General features: G+C 39.9%; 1 protein-coding gene across 2 annotated transcripts in view; it reads right to left on the minus strand.

The window, feature by feature from the left end:
- The window catches only part of CNTNAP5 (contactin associated protein family member 5), a 293,336-nt gene that overhangs the window by 31,706 nt on the left and 240,532 nt on the right, over positions 1-21,098 (minus strand). For both annotated transcript variants that reach the window (XR_013986401.1, XM_081005692.1), the window contains exons 14-19: positions 17,744-17,900; positions 11,756-11,883; positions 10,913-11,083; positions 6,133-6,351; positions 4,662-4,901; positions 1,252-1,473 (exon numbers count right to left, since the gene is read on the minus strand). Coding sequence is in view for 1 of the 2 variants with exons in the window: in XM_081005692.1 (XP_080861818.1) it covers positions 1,252-1,473; positions 4,662-4,901; positions 6,133-6,351; positions 10,913-11,083; positions 11,756-11,883; positions 17,744-17,900 (1,137 nt within the window). In the remaining variant the exon portion in view is untranslated. The remainder of the gene's footprint in view (positions 1-1,251; positions 1,474-4,661; positions 4,902-6,132; positions 6,352-10,912; positions 11,084-11,755; positions 11,884-17,743; positions 17,901-21,098) is intronic.

Below are 21,098 nucleotides of genomic sequence, written 5' to 3' on the forward strand. Positions count from 1 at the left end.
CAATGAGACTAAGAGAGGGGAAATGGAGCAAAGTTAGAACTGACAAAGCCATGAGGAAATTACAGACAGTTGGGGAAAAAATGTTGGCAATGCAACCAGTGGTGTAGCTAGCTGCTTGAGCACCCAGGGTGGTGCAAAAGCCCTGCACTCAGGGGCGGGGCAAGCCACCCATGGGTGGGGCAGAGCATACTGCGCAGAACCTCCACGGAGTCTGTGAGCCCCACGTTGCCATTTTGGACAGTGCGGAGCCTGCAGGTCCGCAGGAGAGATGTGTGGTTCAGGCATGCTGCAGGCCAGGCCCCACGGTCACCCTCCTCAGTGATGACAGCCAGGGCGGTCCACACACACCACACACCCTTTCCTATGCCACCGAATGCAACCTACTCCATGATACATCATCTAAAAGTGACTCTGAAATAGTTGTGAGTCTGAGAGTGTGTGTTTTAAGACAAGTGGAAGCGCATATTTGCTGGATAGGCTGAAATTGTTGAATTTTACTGATTCAAAGGACCCAATTACTGATACAAAGTCTTGCCTGACGTTTTGCAGGCTTCACAAATAAAATTCTAGTGAACGTTTACACGGCAAAATTACCCGAAGAGCCCAAAAGGAAGTAATAGGCTGCCATCTCTTCAAACAAAACATTTCCAATTCTAATTAGTTCATGTCACATGTGAGCATTCAGATTTTCTCCCCCTTCTGCTCTACATTGCTCACATGGGGAGGGGGCACCACTGCTACTTTGTTAGGATGACAATTTTTTCCATTCCATGCTACTTCACAGCCATCATTTAAAATAATAATTGAAATGCCCTTTTCAAGGCTGCATATTCTCCCATCTAAAAATGAGATATTCAAACATGGTAGTGGTGGCTTCAAAGCACTGGGAGGGGGGTGGGGAGAGACCCAAGATCTATGCTAATACTCATGCAAATAGGGCATTTAATTTTAGCCCTTCTTACACATGGGGCTTATCCACATTTAACTTTCCTCCATGCTTTCCATGCATGACCTTAAAGCTCCATGTCTGAGCATCTTGTGTGGTGCTGAAGAGGTGAAAAGTAAAACTGATCAGTCAAAGAATGAACATTTTTGACAGCAGATGGCAGTAGCCCTACAAACTAAGCACATGCGCGTGCGCACACACCCACACACCCACACACCCACACACACCATTTCACTACTGTAGCCTTAGAAACTTCTTATGCAGCTGAACTGTCAAGGGACCTTTAGCTTTGCACTCTCACTTACCATTCTTGGAGAGAATAACAGCCAAATAGTCATGAGATGCATTGATGTAGAACAGGAGGCTTGGAGCATGTGTTGTCAGGAACGTAAAGGCAATGTTTTCTTTCGATGTTGAAGTATCTGCATATATGGCTGAGGATGTTGTACTTGCATTTTTGGTCACAGGATAAGGCTCCTGGAAAATGTAGGTAATGGAAGTGCCAGCTTCAAAAAGGGCAGAGACCTCTAAAAATACAAAGAAAAAGCAAGAGAACATAAGACAAGCCCTGCTGGATCAGACACAAGTTGGTTCACTTTCTGATTCCAACAGTAATCAACCAGATAGCTAAGGGGAGCCCATAAGGGGAGCCCATGAAACAGATATTTAAAAGGAAAGCATCAGGAAAGAGTCTGACTCAGAATACTAGATTGGAAATCACTGGAAATGTGGAGCATTCAGCCATAAATATCTGCTTGCTGTCTCAAGCCTGTTTGCATGTGTGCACACATTGTACATTTTTGCTTATCTACAGTAAGATGAGAACACAATATAGGCAGAACTGTAAGAGCCAACTACAGCTCTGGAGTCAGCCTACAGATGTGTCTTTATGGAAGCTTTCTTCATTTTATAGTTGGTATTTTTTTTTTAATGATTTAATGTATTTCTATTAACATTTTTCTTGATTTACAAAGGTATGTGCAATGTCTCCCTCAGATTTTTTCCCCCATGTAACATTTTTTTTAAAACAAATTGGTTTCATTTGTTGAGACATTAGGAAGAAAAGGGGGAAAGAGGTGGAGGGGGGGAAGACGAGTGTGGGTGGGGTCGGGTGGCAATGTTTCCATTTTACTTAATATATGTGGGGTTTTGTGTCAGCGTTGCTTGTGCAGATTCTCTGCTGTTTACTTGTGTTCCTTTGGTGATGAGAGAGGTTGCAGTTGGCCTAGGGTATGGCTGTTCATTTGTGGTTGGCTGTGGTGGTCTTTATTTTCATGTGTGGGGGTGGGTGGGTGGGTGTTTTGGATCAGGTTAGTCATATTGATTTGTATGCTGTTGGTGGATTTTTGTCCTTTGGTATTTAAATGTCAAACAAGATGCTTAAAATATGTCTCTCCCTAAAGAAGATACAGTATGACACCAGGCTACTGGGCCAAAATGAAGCATTATAGTGAACATGCAGTGCATCTTCACTGATCTGCTGTTGCATCATGGGCTGCATAGATGGTCAGGGACCAGTCTGGAGTAAAGAATGGGGAGGATGGTGGAGGGCATGCATGGATGAGATAGAAGACGAAGAAGAAGAAGAAGAAGAAGAAGAAGAAGAAGAAGAAGAAGAAGAAGAAGAAGAAAGAGTCAAGTGGACAAGTAGGTTCTTGAACTAGGACAAAATCCCAGATGGCAGTGCTTTGCAGTAAAAGCTTATGGAAAAATTACCTCCAATGCATCATTTTCCATATGGCTAAGAATGAGCAGCAAAATTTCAAATAATTAAAGGGCAGCATGATATATTCACTACCAACAGTGAAAGCAGCAATGTAAGTTATCTTTGTGTGCCTTTTACCATCCGAGTCCCTACCTATCCTGAGTCATGCATTTCAAATTCCAGATTAGCAATATCTAAGGAAAGTTAAGAAAATATGTATTAATGTGAGTAATTCCAATAAATGGTTCTTTGTTGACTTCTGATTACAGGCTTCTTTAAATTTCAGTGTACAAATCTATGAACCAAATTTCTGCTAACACAAACATGTTGTTTTCATTGTCCCTTCTTCAGGCACGTCCTGAGTATTTTATTTGATGCACTTCCAGCAATTTTAATCAGCCCAAGCTCCACTGACTTCATTGGGACGCTGCCAGTTTTACAGCAGGTAGGTTCTGTTCCCCTGCCTATTGGCCACGCATTTGTAATGCAAGAGTAACAACTAATACGGAAATGTTCAAACGGATCCCGGCTGTGATTTTAAGATAGAATAAGATTACGGGGGATTATCAGGACATTCCCCAAAGAGCTTTTCATCTAAGATATGTGTTCTTTTCTCTCCTTTTGTATAGGAAACATCTCTTGAGAAATGGCTAAGAGGCCATTGTCTTCAGTCCCATGAAAACCATTCCATGCCTTTTCCTATCTCATTTTACTCACAATTGCCTGACTGCTGAATATTGATTTCCTAGGCTGCTCCCAAGGTGAATGATAAGATGAATCTCTGACTTACAGAGTTGTCCTATTTGAGCTTGGCAAATAATTAGAGCTTGATGGAATGTTCTGCCGAAGCTGCGACTTCAATGAAATATGGGATTTTGCACGTCCCAAATAATTCATGTGTGACCCAGGTCTGAAATTCTAGGCTGATTGCAACAGCCTGTGCAGCTCCCTCTAATCCACTTTGGGACTCTGGAATTTAATTATATACTGTTGTCCTGCAACCTACTATGCATCTGAGGAAGGAGGCAAGGGGCAAAACCTCCCCTTTAAATGTCATGGTGCAAGTGTATGCATTTATTTAGATCTAGAACCTCCATACATTCAGCACCACAGTGGCATTCCAAGGACTGCTTACAATCTCATGGTAAAGTGCAATTCAATAAACTCAGACCAAAACCTCCACCCCACCCCAAACAAGCAACAATAGTCATAATACAACATTATAGTAGAAGGTAGAGTGTCAGATGACTATCTCAGTATATGAGTACATAGAGACAGGAGCAAATGATCAACAAATAACGATGGAGCCGCCATCTTTTTTTTCCAACACAGTGTTACTGGGAAGCATGCTATGTCATCATAAAGCGACGTTCCCGGTACTATTTGTAAGAAACATTAGACTGCTCATTTCAGCACCATTCTTTTAATGCTAAAATAAAGGCAGTGGGGGAGAGATGGAACAACCACAAGGCCAATCAAACTGTAAGCATTCTTCTGCCTCATATTTGTCACCCACCAGTTGAATGACTATCTTCCTATCCAATTTTTTTTTGAGGGGGGTCCCCACCCCACTCTCTATGACCCCACAACGCCTAGAAATTCAGATTACCATATCAGCCCTGGTCTTGACCATTCTCAGATTACCTGTTGACATAGTATTGGAATAAAAATAACAGTTGCATTCTGGAGCAGGAGACAATCAACACTCCTCCTTTCCCCCCAATATTGGTTCTAAATTCCAAAGACGACTTCTTAAAATGGATGTCTCTGCACTTCAAGCTTCTTGATTCCAAGTGAGTTCTATTTAACTATTCCAAAACTAAAAATTAAATGGGGAAAAACTTAATTATACAAAATTTGCCAAGAGGTTTTAATCAGTGGAAAGTGACATTAAAAATCAGCATTTCCCCACAGTGCAGTAATAGTTTCCATCCAATTTCTTTGTATAATGAATTCTGATCAACTTTCACTTCATGGGGGGAAATAGAAGAACCTGCTACACAGCCATACCTTCTCTGCAGAATGGTCCTTCGTACGGAGAGCTGGTGCAGTCACACAGGTAGCCATTTAATTTCTCCACACATTTACCTCCATTTTGGCAAAGGTTACCATAACTGCTGCAATGCCCAGGGCATCCAGGTTTCACACCAGGGGTGACTTTGGCCCTCTCTTCAAGATCAAGTTTCTGCCCATTTAGGTGAAGAGAACGAATACACCCCACAAAGCCCTTTTGTCTGGAAGCAGTTGCTCCTAGTACAAAGGAGACATAAAACACACCATGCTTTTATTTTAAACACCAACCCTTTACCAAAGCAAAGCCCTTATTAAATGTTTTCTAAAAAGGTGCTGTGAGATGCCAGTTCAAAGACTGTAAAATATGATGTCCAGTGATGCCATATTGATGTGCATGAACACTCAGCCTTATGGAGGGTGAAGGACACATGCAATCTTGGCCTCATATATCTAATGGGCTTCCCTTTCAGCAGTCTGGTGAGAGTCCAAGCTGCAGGGACAGCAAAAGTGGAGACTTGTTAAACCTAACGTGGACAATAGCTTTGGGGGCTGAATATATTTGTTTATAAAATCTTAGAACTGTTTCATACATTCCAAATTAAAAGCAAGTATTCTTGCAAGTCTCTACAGTGTCTGAAAAATGTGATCTGGGAAGCCTAAAATACCTGTAATAAGGATTTTACAGTACTTGTGTTATACCCAGAGCTAATTACAGTCTCCTTTGCATGTTAGATTTTGAGATATTGAAGTGACTTTCTTATGATCTCTGTTTCATTAAGTCGTAACACTGGGTGGTGACTGGCGGGGTGGGGGGTAGTCCAGCTCATGTTGCCATCATAAATCAATGTATGCTTTGCTATTTTAAAGCCCTTAGCTTAATCATTACCATAGGTGATCTAAGGTAGCAGATGAGCAAAGACTTCAGTTGCAGAGCTCTGTATAGCCCTAATAGTCAAGACAACGTTCATTTTGTAAGCATAGATACATTTCTGCCCAGCACTGGAAATGCTTCTATTCCAAGAATTGTGAAAGGCTTCTCATTGGTCAAGTGATATCTGTGACTTATCCCATTTCCTGTTCTGATAAGAAGTTTAGACAATTGCAAAGAATGTTTGTCAGAAGCAAATCATGGCAGCCAAGGTCATCCATCTAATCTATTTAGAACTATTTGAAAATGATGGACAGACATTGTATTCAACCACTCTGCTCCTGAAAAATCCAAACAGGGAAATGTGCTACCGCATTGGAAGGACCATCCTGTCCTCAGAGATGTATTTATGGAAGGGTAAACCAGGTGCTTGCGCAGGGCAGACAATGTGAGGAAACAGTGGTGAGTGCTACTAGGCATTTTGGGGATTAGGAACTTCCTTTTGGATGGTGTGATATGAGTTGGTTAGTTAGTTAGGTTTTTTTTGCAAGTGTAGAAAAGGGAAGAAAGCATCTATAAACATCACTTAACTGTCCCTACCTACAAATAGCTGACTATTGAGCTGCAATCGGAAATGTCCTTCAGCTGGGGCCTCCAGAATCTTCTTTGGAAAGTCATCCACCCGAAGAGATGTTTCCTTGAGATTCCGTTCAGCATGTACATAATGCCACTGGTTGTCATTCAGGGCTGCAGGAGACTGGACGGTGACATCTACTGGACCATTTCCAACATCTACTGTGAAGGTAATCTCCTTAGGAGCTGGAAATAATAGGGTGAACTATGTGAGTTTCTGCTGTGTGAAATCATATGAATCACAGGACCATTAATTGATTTTGGTTGGCTGGTTGGTGGTGGTTGTTTGCAAATAAACAACCACATAATATGGTTCGCTTCCACTCTCCATTATAGAAGCCTTGCTTATAAATCAGATCACTGGTAAACTATTTGCATTTCATGAATTTTAATGTACTGTGTTGCTGCTCATCTCTCTGTGTTATTAATTGGTGCACATGGTGCACAGTCACTACTGTAGGAACAAATATTGGATGGAAGAATAACCATAAGGGCTATGAGAGGGAGGGAGGGTGAAACCTCACAAAGATTTGGAGGCTCACAATTAAATCTAGCATAGATGCTACTGCTTCCAGATTGTTTTAAGTTTGGAAAAAAAGCAAGATGAAAATCAGGTGATATCACGAATAAGCATAGCTATAGAGTAGGAGCAGAAAGAGTGTGAAGGAGGCTAGTCTTAATGGCCACTCAATCATCATTTAATGTATATTAATGCAATATCAATAAAAATTGAACTACAAATGAAAATTTCCAGGATCAGTTGGTTTTCAGGGGTCCAAATTATTTCCCGAAACTCATTGCACAGAGCCTACTCTTGCATTTTCCCAGTGTCTAAAGTACTTACTTCCCTTCTCTAGACCTAGTTTGAGGAATTTTGTTACCACCCACTTTTCTTTCCAGCATGGTCCTTCTTTCCTGAGTAATAAATGGAATGGATTGATAGTTTAGTAGCAGAGCACATGGTCTGAATGTAGAAAGCCCCAAGTTCAATCACTGACCTCTCTGGCTAAATGAACTCTGGAAACAGGAGTAGGAAATGCCATTCTCTACGGTCCTAGAGATTCACCTCCAATCATGGTAGACAATAATTGGCTAGATGGCATTATGACTCTGACTCAATATATTCAGTATTTGATGATGTCACTGTGGTATGCAGCTGTTCAAACTCAGTTATGAGATATGATGTAAGCAATTCAGAACAAGGGCAGGAGACATTGGCCTCACTCTGAATTGACTTTTGCAAGAACAGCAACATAGCTATTTTGCCTTCCCTATGCAATGACATCATATAGTCAGTTCAGAGTGATGTTGTGCTTCCTATCTTCTCACAAAAAAAATATTGAAAGGGAGGAAGTTTTTGCAGCAATAAAAGCAAGCATTTTAGATGCCCTAGATTTTTGCAATTGATTGTCATTTCATATTAATGTCAAACTAAATTTTATATTTTTAGAATTATTAATAGTGTGCTAATATATATTAGCTAGGGATGTGGAAAAACAAATTATTGAATATTTGCAATCTTTCAAACAGTGTGAAGGTCTAAGATCAATTCAAATCTGCTAAAATACTAACCCCTTTAAAATGTCACCCTTAAATTTTCCTCTTTAAAATATACTTCTTGAAAAATATACATCCTATTTTAAATAAACTCAGTGGGTTCTCACCCTAAAGAAAAGTGAAATAAATTTAGGGACTTTTTTTAAGAGGTATAATCAATACATGAATTATTCTGCTTATTAAATCACTGGTAGATGCTAGAACCTGCACAACCCAATTTGTAAAAACTGAACAGAATGAAAGGAGGTTATAGAAACTTTGTATTCCAAGCCAAAGCAGAGAATCTTACAAGTTAGTTAAGAGAAGATGTGCTCCTCAAAAGATTTATTCCACAAAATAAATCTGGAACATATGGCTCATAGAAAAAACCTTAGCTACAGAAATAAAAGAAACTAAAAGAACTGAGAACGACAACAATGCTCTTCTCACATATCTCTTGATAAAACATAAACTTGCTTGAAGTGCCTCAGGATTTCTTTTGTATTCTTATTAAACTAGGTCTGCTCCCATTTGGGAACACTTGTTAGCACCACTCACATCTTTTCTGGGTTGTCTGCAGTGAGTCATCTGGTGTGTGAACCAAGGCCTGGGATGTAGGTCTCATCAGGATCAGATTTGGGGGTACAATCAAATCCAGTGCTGAGTGAATAGGGGTTGAACAGGCAGCGTGGCAGCAGAAGTCAGCTGTAACCCTGTCCAAAAATGGATAGGCACAGCAGGCTCAGAAAGCAAATCTGAGCCAAGCCTGCTACCCCCTCCCAGAAACAATAACCTCCTTCTGACATACTTCCTTTATGGGAGAGCCTGAAGTGAGTTTGGTCAGGGAACCCAAATTAGTCTCAGCATGGCCTCATTATCAGTTATTGGGATAAGACTGAGCCATGAGTCCTGGCATGGCTACCTCTGTTAAAGCACCGTCTCTGCAGTAATTGGCTCCTCTGTTCATATAAATGGGAGAGGGCTTCCATCAACTTGCCCTCCTTCTGCAGCTCCACACACCATATCCCACCTAATTTCCAAGAGTCTCCCTAGCAGCAGATGGGGAGATGGACAGAAAAGAGATTGAAGAAGGAAGAGGGAGGCAGGAAAATTCCAGACCATTAATGTGAACAGCTAGGATTTAAGCCATGGATTTTAATAAGCAGAGGCATGTCTAACTCTGAACTGGTTCAGGGTGTATACTTGAACCCTCAGCAGCTGATCTGGGGACTACACACCAAATATGGCTATTCAGCTGCAATATTTATTAGCTCAGAGAAGCTCACAATCTATCTTCTGATGAAATCACTGGTTCCATATTTGCCGACATTTTACACCAGCTGATTCGTTATTCTTTCATCAAAGTGCATGCTAAACTATAATATTGATGGATTGCATTATTTTGACATCGTTTTATGTCAAAGCCTTGCATTTTTTGTATAAAAAAAAAATGGCCCTTGAGAATGAAATATAGCACACTGAAGTATCAACCAAATAGGACTTTGATGTGCAATTAACACTAAAGCATACCTCATTACCTAGTGATAATGCACCTCAGCATTTACCATGGGTTTAATGAATCAAAAGGCCTTGGGGGCCTTATTTTATTAAATTTTATGTTGAAGTTATTATAACCATATTATGGAATGATGGCACTTCATTCCACGTTTGTTCAGCCTGATGGAATTTGGAACAGAATGGCCTTATTGCACTCCAAAGTCACAACACTGTTCTCCCCACATCCATTTCCATTAATAGGCTAAACCAGCAGAATAAAAGATAAGGTAAAACTACCAATAAGGTATTTTTCTCTTTTTAACGCGCTGGGCAGTAATTGCAAGTCAGTCCCTGAGTGAGACTGTGTGATTGACAAGTGACAAAAAGAACCATTAGGACCATCTGTGTGTTTTGGATCCCTCTCACCTCATGTTCATTTGCATGCCAACTACTTTCCAAAGGCATCTTGCATAAGTACTGTTTGTCATTGGCCAAAGCCATCTAATACCAAGAGAAGCAAGCAACTGATAACTGAGCTGAGGAATTTTTTCTTCCCTTGACTATGGAGAATTGAAGCATTGCACACACACATACAGAGAGAGTGAAAGAGCACCTACACACTTTTAAAATGACTACATAAGGAAGTTTCTGAGAAGCCCCCTCCTGCTACTGCTATAACTGATGCCTTGATCATGTATGTGCTCACCAACCAAACAGCTACTTTGCCAATACATCATATATGACATACTTTCCTCCCGGTATTTTACTAATAATGCCATGACAACATAAAATTCATTTGCTGGACCAGTGGCCCATCTGTTCCAAATGCCCCAGTTATTGTGTGCAGAGAGGCAGTTAAGGGTAACTGTGTCCGAAAGCAGGCCTTGTTCAAGCGATTGTCCCATAGTCCACCATGAAACGTGTTTATATGTGACCAGTTTTTACTTATTCTCTAGTGATGCTTTAGTGCACATGAATAAGATTATGCATACTCATACTAGTCTGTGTTCAATCTGCTTCTTTGTCTAATGGTGAAATTATAAACAAATATAACAAACAAACAAAATCCATTTTGCAACACAGAGAACTTTACATGCAGCTGCTTGCCCCCTGCTCCCATTAATGAGATTTTTAACTGGCTGCAATTATTATACTTTTTACTTCATTTTGCATTGCTATTTTGTTGTATTTTACTATCATTTTATTGCTTTTTCTTTACCACTGTTAGCTACCTTGAGCACCATTTGCTGGAAAGAAGGGGTACATATGCAACAATGAAATAACAAATAAATAATATTTGACAGCCAGCCAGAAGAATGATCAATTCTCAAGGTGCTGCCAGCTGTAAAACTGAAATCATTCTCAATTTTTGCTTATCCCACCCAGTCCTTAGAACATTTCTCCTAGAGTCCGGACCTCTGCAGTTTTGAAAACCTAATTTCAATCTCTAAAATACCACCACCATATTTGTTGTTGTTGTTAAACACACCTTACTGTATTTCCTACATTTTTTTAAAAAAAGAATGCAATGTATTCAATTGAAAATTAAAATATAATTCAATATATAAAAGGATGCAAACCCGCAATATCAGACATCAGTTCCCAAGCCAAGAAAATAACTCACTGGAAATATTAAACAAATGGGCAATTGCACACACCCATTCTCTGATGGTTAGTATGAACATTGTACCATGATATCAGAGTACACACTCACAGCTTATTTCAACTCGGATAAAGTCTTTCATCCCCAGATTTTCCAAGAAGACCCCGGACACAGCTGTCGTCTTGAAGAAGAAGGAAATGTCTGCACTGAATTCTGCGTGGAAGGTGGGGAACAGAAGGTAGGATGCCTCAGTGTTGAAAGAGGCTGCATTCCAGAACTGTCCTGCAAATAGCAACAACCTTCTCTATAGTTAACCGTAAGCAGATAGTGGACAAAAATGCAACAACAACAACAACAACAACAACAACAACCCAAAGGTGCATCCTTTTAGCTCATCATAGAAAGACATAGCCTACAGAAATGAAGCCAGCTGTACTAAAGGAAAGAAAACACAAAATACACAGAAAAATGAAAAGCTATGGATGATACTCAGTTTTGGGGGTCTACTTACATAACAACCATTGTGCTCGCAGGAGCCTGTTCTTAGTGGCGCACAACAGCTGAAGGCATTGGGTCTCTTTCATTTTGCTGAAGATGCTACATGACTACTGTTATCATTATACACAGTGACAGGTAAACTTGGCACGCAAGCACCTGCCACAATGTCAGCTCTCCAAGTTCTTGTCTTAATGTTATGTTGGATGTCATCCAACAGATGCACAAGTAATATACTGTATATGCCACACACAAACTTCTACACAAACCCCAACTTTTTTTAAAAAAACTACTAACAACAAGTTTCTTTTAAAATGGTCCAACATGTGCCTTTAAACAAGCCGGACAGTGATATTATTTTTAAGAGTCTGGTTTTTTAAAGTGGAATTTATATTCAAAGGAATCACACATAGGTCTTGTGCAGCCAGGAAATGGATACCGAAAAGGGCTCGTACTCACTATCTCCATAGCAACGCAAAGGGCCAATTCTCCACACAGCTTCAGAATTAGGTCTATTTGTGTCGGTGACAACAATCTGGTTCACAGGCAAGTGTTCTTTGAAGGAAAGGAAGCCAGTATCATTGGTCCTGGATATATATATGTATATATAAAAAGGCATATGAATAAAAGCTGAAATAGTTGTTTAATTATTACTTTGATTTCTAAAAGCATGTCCAGTGGATTTGAAGTGTATGTAGATAAAATGCATGTAATAGCTAATTAACACATGGATAAGCAGTTAAAATGTCTGACATCTGACATCTACTCACTACTCCCTCCACCTCCATTTTTATATTTTTTTTGCAAACAGTCTGATTAACCAGAGTAGAAATTGGATATGGGAATTCTGTATAAATGCCCCATTTTTGGTTCCCTGGAGATGTTTCAGGATCCCAAGCAAAACCACTGTAGATGACTCTAGCCTGTAAATGTAAGGGTAGAAGTACTCTTTAGTGGCTTGCTCCTATTAGCCATGGTGTCTCTGCAGCAACATAGAGGAATAGAAATCATAAAGCATATGCAGTGCCAGCTCTCATGGTATTCCACCATGAAGTAATAAGCAACACACAACCTGAAACAATCATTGGCAGCGTTAGAATTACAAACAGGTAGCTGAATCTGCAGTAACCAATTTTCAGCATGCAATATAATAAGGGGTCAATACATAAGGCTTTTCCTTATCACAAAAGAGAACCAAGTAGCTCTTCCCCATTTGCCTGGAACAGGGTGCTATTTCAGCAACGATGGCACAAGTAATTGATGCTACAGGCAGCAATAATTTAATGCATGTCCGATTGATGCACAGTCATGCACACGCTCATTGCTGCCAGCCTGGAAGTGGCCTGAAAACAGGGCAGAATGGGGTGGAACGGGGCAAGGCTTATGCACACTCCACCAATGCGCTCAGGGATCAGGAGTGGAACCTTCATGCAGAATGGTCGCCGCTTGTACTTCCGTGGTGTTACACAATTGCTCTGTAAATCCACACCTTCAACTGTTGAAACCAATTTAATGTAAAGTTCAAACACCTGACCAGCTGAAACTCACAAATGGTTTTCAAACATTGCCAAAGAGGATCCATTTCAATCATAATTATGTGTGATGCCTTTCAGTGATGATTCTGTGTGATACCATATCCACATATAGTAAATGGCAACCCTTGTTGTAGGGTAGATGGCCAACTCCCACAATTTTGGCCTTTGAATTGTGCTTCTCCATGCTGTATGGTAGAACTGGTGCTCAGAATTACTTGGTTCCAGCATCCAGCAAATATTTAGATATTTGTATGCTGGAAAGCATCAGTGAACCTATGTTGTGCACTCCAGATCGGAGAAGGAAAATGCACATCCTTCTGTTTTTGTTTTTTTTAATGACACAACATAAAATAGAGCTTCAACAAATGAATTACTAAATATTTGACCACAACTCAGAAGGAGGGAGAGTGGAGCTTCTGTTTGAGTTTGCTACATTTGGGGGGAACAAACTGGGGTTATCTACATTTTTAAAAATGGTGGAGAAGAAAACTTTCAAGAATTATATTTTTAAAAACAACAAAACATCCAAAATGCCATCAACATCATGGCCAATGATATGAGTGGCAGGATACACACACACACACACACACACACACACACACACTGCATAGCAATGAACACTCAATCTGGTGTATGTATCACACTTTACCAAGTATGAGGAACACATAAACCTGAAACAGAGGTGCAACCTTGAGTTAACATGTGAAGAGCATGGTGAGGAAATGAGAAACAAACAGGAATTTATTATGCAATAAAGTATTTATGTGAAAAGGCCCTAGAGGACATTATACTCCTTAATGCTATCCTGTATAATTTGATGTTAGCAAGTCTCTCATCTGGCATTTAGATAAGATCTACAAAGTTTTAAACTGCACATGGAACTCTAATGAGAGTTCAACACCCATTCAACTATTTTAAGCACATGGGAAGTCAGAAGAAAACAAAGTAGGTTGTTACAGTGCACATGAAATTTGTGTATGAATTAATCAGATGGAAGTCCCCCGTGCTAGGTTTGGGACAGACTAAGGAGCGGTGGAGGAAAAAGAGCCAAAATGACAGCAATGCAAGCAGATAGTTTTAGAAAGCAGAAGCCTTTCTGCTATATTTTGTGATATTTGCATGTGTATCAAAGACTTTATAACTCAAGGTAGCATACCTGCTGTTCCATTCTCCTGCCCCTTACTGCTCATAGACCTGCTTTGTTTCAGCAAGGTTAAAGTATCATGTGCTTTCAGACAGCACCTTGTCCATGCACACCCAGAACTATGCACAACAGCCAATGGTAAGGAAATTAACTAGTCTACTGGGCTGAACTCATTACATGTTTCAAATGTGACCCACTATTTCAGATTTGCATTAAGCAGCTGAATAAGCAACAACAGAGTTATTAAATGACAAGTAAGAAGTTGGACAGCATCCTTACAGAACTATTTTTTTCCTTCTATGTTGATATTCAGAAAAGCTCATTCTCTGTATTCCAAGTTCCTGCAGTATTATAAACTGGTCATGTCTCTAGATGTGATATTCACAGTCTCTCCCCTCCTGCCCAACAGATGGTAGGGTAGTGGTGTCATTAAATATAATTTCATCCCTTATGGTACCCCTCTTGGTATATCTTCTCCTTTTGCATTAATGAAACCTCTAGTGGGTAGCTAGGCTCAGTGGCATAGATATTTAATGAAATTTGTGATAGATACAGTACACTTGGAAAATATGTACTATCAGCAGATGTCTGCAGCTATGTAAATGGGAAACAAGCCAATAAAACAAATCCTTAAAGTTTGAGACCAGCACACTATAGATGATTAAAAATGCAATGGAAGATAGCTTAATGAGATTCTTCCATGCACCCTGTAGCCATGCAAGCTTCTGAAAGTTCAACAAGCATTATAGTAAACAGGATGCTATAGTTAATAATGGAATAACTGTGGTGTTAGAAGGTTAATAACATTAAGGTCAGGCTTCTCTAGAAAGCTCAATAATCCCAAATGGTGGCTAGCATGTTATCCTCCATATGTTGGTTGACTTAAACTCCCATCAGCCCTGGCCAGCACAGATTATCAGAGTTGGAGTTCAGTCACATTGGTGATTCACAGGTTGCCCATTCATATTCTAGCTCAAGACCCTCTTGTATCTGACAGAAGGGAACACAAAAACACTAAAAGGTCTATCAGTGCAGGTTGGTATAACAATGCAATTGCTGCTTATTTACTTTGTTACCCACCTCAGTGTCCTGATCAGAAACAGCCCTACCAGTAGTGGAATGCATTCTAATAAAATAATAGTAATTCTGAACATCAATTCTATCATACTAGGGAAGCACAGTTCAAAGGACACATGATTGTGACAAAAGCAGGACATGAGCCTGGGCTCTCGCTTGACTTCGAGAGTGACAAGGGGTCCTTTGCAAACATATGGCCAAACAAGATATGTTGGTAACTGAGTGATTGTTTTATGGAATTAAATTTCAGATGCTGGAGCTCCTGAAGTAGCTGAGTGGGAGGGCATCTGCCTTGCATGCAGAAGGTCCCACGTTCCATCCTCCAGATAGGACTAGAAGTGAGCCTGTCTGAAACTCTAGAGAGAAATTGTCATTGTAGACAATACTGAGTTAGATGAACCAATGAATGGTCAGAATCAGGGCTTGTCCATACTTCCATTTGTCCCACCACTCTTCCCCGGGAAAACCCAGTCTTTACCGCTGAATCGGAGCAAACCTCAATCAGCTTTTCTCCAGATTGGTGTCTGCTCTGGTTTAGCACTACATGGTTGGTTTTCTGGGGGGAAGTGGCAGGGGGAAATGAAAAACCGCTCCAGCCCATGCCTAGAAAGGATGGGGCAAGTGGAAAATCACTCAGACCCATGCTTTCTAGGCACAGAACAAGCACCCATTTGGACGAGCCCTCTGTATAACACTACTTCCTGCGTACATCTCTTCCTAGATCAGAACCATGCTGTGGGGGAGGGAGCTTAAACATTTTCCCTCCACTACATTTCTGATCTGGATCTCTCTCCCCTGTGCACCTACTGCTGCTTATCTGCACAGGAGAGAAGACTGTATTGGTGCCAACAATGGGTATGCTTTGAGAGTCTGCTGTCTTGCAAGGCTGACTTCACATGTATATGCATGCCTCAAATCCTCTGAGACACCACAGGGATTCCTGTGATGCACTTTCCATCTAGGAGAACTCTTGTTGATTTCTGTCTCAAGCAATGTTAAAGAATGGGAAAAGGTGAACCAGTCTTGTTCACTGCTCATCTTTGGATATCCATTTATGCCTACTCTCAGTTTCCTGTTTCTAAACCAGTCACTGATCCATAAGAGGACCTCTCCTCTTAATCCATGTATGCTAAGTTTACTCAGGAGCCTTTGGTGAGGTAGATTGTCAAAAGCTTTTTGAAAGTTTAAGTACACAATGTCAATTGGATCACCTCCATCAGTATGCTGGTTGACACTCTCAAAAGACTCTAATAGGGTCGTGAGAGAAGATATGGCTTTGTACAAGTCATTCTGCTTCAGGAAGACTTGTTAATTAAACTTTTAACCATGCTTTCCACCACTGCAACACTGAGCTCATTCCCTTATAAAGGAAGGAATCCTGCCAGGGTGGCTTGAGGAATTCAATTTCTGTGCATTCTGATGCATATTGACCTGATAAACACCTCCCAGACTAACGTGCAGATCAAATTGCAATTATCTCTTGGATTTTGTAAGCAAATGTGTACATTAGAATAAATATATATTTAAGAACGCATACATGGGGATATATTCTTGTGCAGATTTTTTAATAAAATATTTCAGACTAATGTGGAAGCCAGACAGAACAGACACATGCAAAACTGACACTGATTGATATAGATGGCAAATTATACCAGTGCAGCATAAATCTGTGGTGAACTAAAAAGGGGGGATATTGCAGAAATAGACAATGAACAAAGCACCACAGTCAAAATTATCTGTGATATAGAATGGCTTCTATGGTAGAAGAAAGAGATAGATGGTAGCTATTCTATATATCACAAATAATCTTAACTGTGGGGGTTTTTTTATTCATTTTCTAGTTCTACAAAATCTGTTTCCCCCCCAACTTTACCATTTTCTTACTGCATTATAATTTTTCTGTAATATAGGTTAGGTGTCAAAACTGAAGAATTTTTATTCTTCAAAGTGTAACAATTTGAAGATGGGAGAGTTTCTACTTGTTATGTGCTGTTTTTCAGCTTTCTTCCCTTCCAAAAATTCCAAACCAAATACTGTATAAATTATTTAACTGAAGGTAATGTGCAGAAACTTATACTTTGTGGAACTGCTTTGCTCAAGAGAATTATATATTTACTGCAGACAGGTGCACGAAACCAGAAATGAAAATGCATTCATACAGTATATACACAAGGGTCATTCCCACGCATGGAGCTCTTCATTCATTTCAGTGAAGGAGACCAATCTGCATTTCAGGCAGAAGAGCTGGCAAACCCAAAGGTATATACTTTCCCCAGAAGATGTTGGTGTTCAGGTCTTGGCTTGCCTCTGGGGGTAGAAATTCTACATAGTTTGGGAATGCCCATCAAGAATGCCGTATATGCCTTTGTAGTCCTAGTTTGATGCAAGAGTGGTAAAAAAAAGTGCTCTTGGTCAACCTTCTGGAAATTAACTGATATAGAGCTGGATGCAGACTAAAAAAATACTGTACTGAAACCTTAGTCCATAAAATTGTATGCAACTCTCTCTGAAGTTCTTCTGGGTTAGTACCAGCACTGCAATTTCAAAGCAATCACAATGGAGACCCAAAAATGGGAAGCTCAGAATCCACCCTCTTTTATTCCTACTAAACTTGCACAACCCTTTTCATTAGTTTACGCATTAATTTATTCACTTCTGTTTTATTGGTGTAGGGCAAATCTCCATAGTTACCATTCGTCCTTATCTGCATCACAGTTACAGAAGTATCTCAAATCGAGGCAGCTTTCCTCCAGTCCACATGCACAGCGCTGGGCTCCAGGAGGAGACCCTCCCCAGTAAGGATGCTTCTCATTGGCTCGACCAACCCACCAAACAAATGGCATTCCATCTGGGGAAACAAAAAGAGCAGAACTGCCATAAGAAATCTGAAGTCAGTCGGCAAATCGAGAAAAGATGTAAGAAGTCCTTGTTCTTGCTACAGCTGGGATGGAATATCATTCTGCATCTGATTTAAAATAAACATTGGAAATCTGAAGGTCAGCATATTGAATCCAATGTTTCAAATTTACATATTCAGCCATACCTAATATGTTTTTGTACATCCTGATCTTAACTAAGAGAGTGGTGATTTCAAAGCATCCCGTGCTTTAAAATATATTTAAATGAATGATATCACGAAACTACAGTGGAATCTCGGGTTATGTACCATCCTCCTTACGAATGCTTCGGGTAACAAGATCTGCTAACCCGGAAGTAGATGCCCCTTGTTGCGACCTTTGCCCCAGGATACAAGCGGAAATCACATGCCAGTGGTGCGGCGGCAGTGGGACGCCCCATTAGCAAAAGTGCACCTCATGTTAAGAACGGTTTCGGCTTAAGAACGGACCTCCGGAACAAATTAAGTTCATAACTGGAGGTACCACTGTATTGTCTAAAATGGGAAAGTTACTTGTTGTATCGCAGAGGTGTATAAAACCATTTAGTTCCCAGAAAAAATTGAGGAAGTGCCAAAAACAGGCATGGCCCACGTGGTGCTCTTCAGGTGTGGTCAGACTGCAACTCCCATCAGCCCCAGCCAACATGTCCAATGGCCAGGTAGGAGGTACCATGTTGGCTAAACTCTGGTCTACAGGAGATGCGAATAGTTGTAAGGGTAGAGTTTCTAATCAAACACTGCATTTTTAGAAACCTATAAAAAAAAAAAGAATAACTGCACATTCATTATGCACATTTACAGCCAGCCAAAGTGGCAACCCAGTCAGATGGGTGGCATCTAAAAAGATAAAATTGTTGTTGTTATTAGTAGTGTAAAGTTCCGCCAGGCTTCCTTAACTATGCTGACAACTGATGGAAGTGGGTAGAAGGAAAGTTTGAAAGTAACTGCAGGACTTCATTTGAGTCAAGTATTTTGGTAAGGCTAAGTTTCAATGTTGACTGTGGCCAATTCTAAATTGTGTAGGGAGCCTATGTTAGTACAACTGGCTCCCTGCATCAGATGTTTGTTCTCCAATGTGTGGGGCTGCCATGGACAGTGATATGATGGAGCTAGAGGCTCCATCCCTCATTGAGTGAGCAGCATAAATATTACCAGATCTACTTGTGTATCTATGCACACATCTATACAATGTGTTGTGTTAAACACATGTTCACAGAGCTCCTAATTTGAGGGTCTTTATTTGAAATATTTTGCACATCAGACACTATTGCAATGGTCATGAATACTATTAAAATAATAGAATTGTAAAGTTGGAAAGGACCCCAAGGGTCATTTAGTCCAACCCCATGCAGCACAGGGATCTCCTTTCTTGAAACACATGTCTTACATTTTGGAGACATTTAGCAATGGCCAATAAATGCCAATATAAACTTGCTTGATTTTAACTTGGCTAACATAGAATTAAAAATGGCTTCTATAGCTTACGCTGCCAACACATGAATATAAAATAATACAATCAGTGCTTTTTTCTTTAAAAAATGTTTAGGGTACTCTCATTTTCCTACTCATATTGAAATACAGTCCCTCGATGAGGTCAAACTTAGATTTATAAAATGTTTAGGGGTATGTGTACCCCTGCATCCCCCCAGAAAAATTGTATTCACTGAATACAATTATTAGTTGTACATTACACAGACCCATGTTGCCCGGAGTATGCACAGTTCCTAGAAGAGATATAGCAGAGATATACCTTATACGGAGTTTTGGGAGTTTGGGGAAGCCCAGCCAGATGGGCGGGGTATAAATAATAAATTATTATTATTATTATTATTATTATTATTATTATTATTATTATTATTTGCAGAATGAAAATAAGACTAAATAAATCAGGAAAGGTCATATGCAAATAGCTGAAGTTTGGGCCTTGGGGGACTGTAGGTGAGTGAGATCCATGAAATAAAAAAGGCAGAAAGAAACCCAAAGCCGTTGAATGAAAATTTTCCAAAGATTAACATTTCAAAATAGAACTTTCTGATCTCTACTCCTTAATTCATTTATCAGCTATAAATGTAGCTAGGTATTGATACATGAAAAATAAAAGAACTGACATGCAAAAATGATTTGAATTTTATGCAGGCTAGCTTCTTGTCTATTGAAAATGTTAGCAAGAGCTATTTGCATTATATGTATTCATAACAACATTTTTTTAATAATAATAAAAAACATGAAACATGAAACGAGGTTAATTACTAATTGCAGTGGACTAATTAAGAGAAGCTTCAGCAAACCGCTCAGTCAGGTTTGCATTGCCCACTGCTTTCCCACAGATCCTATTGCTTTCAAATTTCAGTATTGCAAACAATGAAACAAAGAGAGAAGAATGATTATCAGGTCATCACAAATTAGGAAACAAGGGCTTTGCCCAATGCCCAATGGTACTCATTATAAAAACAGAAAAGACGACAATCTGAATTCCCCTAGCATATATCTTTCAGTTTTGCATTTTTCGAACTTGTGAATACAAGTTTGAATATTAATGTGTATTACTGTCAACACGTTCTTTTAAAATTATTGTTGCAAACAATTACAGCAGAGAGAGAGAGAGATGATGGTATGCAAGTGGATGGCAAACTATGATATCTTCCTATCCCTTTCTATGCTGGAAACCAATCATCCAGCTAGCAGGGGTGCGCATCAGAGTAAGAATAATCCTGGAGCAAAATGGGAAACCTCAGAGGTATTTTGGGCTTGCCAGAGGCAAAGTGGAATCTCTATGAGATGGTAATATTCAAAGGGAGGAACCCTGAAGTGTTCCATGGCACCTCATCAATCCAGACATACACAGGCGCATGCACACATACAAAATGCTGCAGAAAAGCAGTTGCTGAAAGTGAATGTATTGTGTTTAAGCTTACTATAACACCAGAATAGAATAATGAGGGAAGGGGGAACAGACACCAGTGTGGGGAAAAGGTATAGAGGGAGAGGTCCTTTGTGACAGATCAGTTCATTGTGAAATCAAAGGCAATTTTACTGACTAGTGCTCTCGAATTCCAGTGCTTTCAGGAAGGGAATAGCTTTGCAAGAGCAAATTTTATGTCTCTAAGTTTATGGATGATGTCAGGATGGGAATGAAGAAGGTTGAGAGGA

The sequence above is a fragment of the Podarcis pityusensis genome, assembly GCF_964106645.2.
Source record: "Podarcis pityusensis genome assembly, chromosome: 1".
NCBI classification, from domain to species: domain Eukaryota; kingdom Metazoa; phylum Chordata; class Lepidosauria; order Squamata; family Lacertidae; genus Podarcis; species Podarcis pityusensis.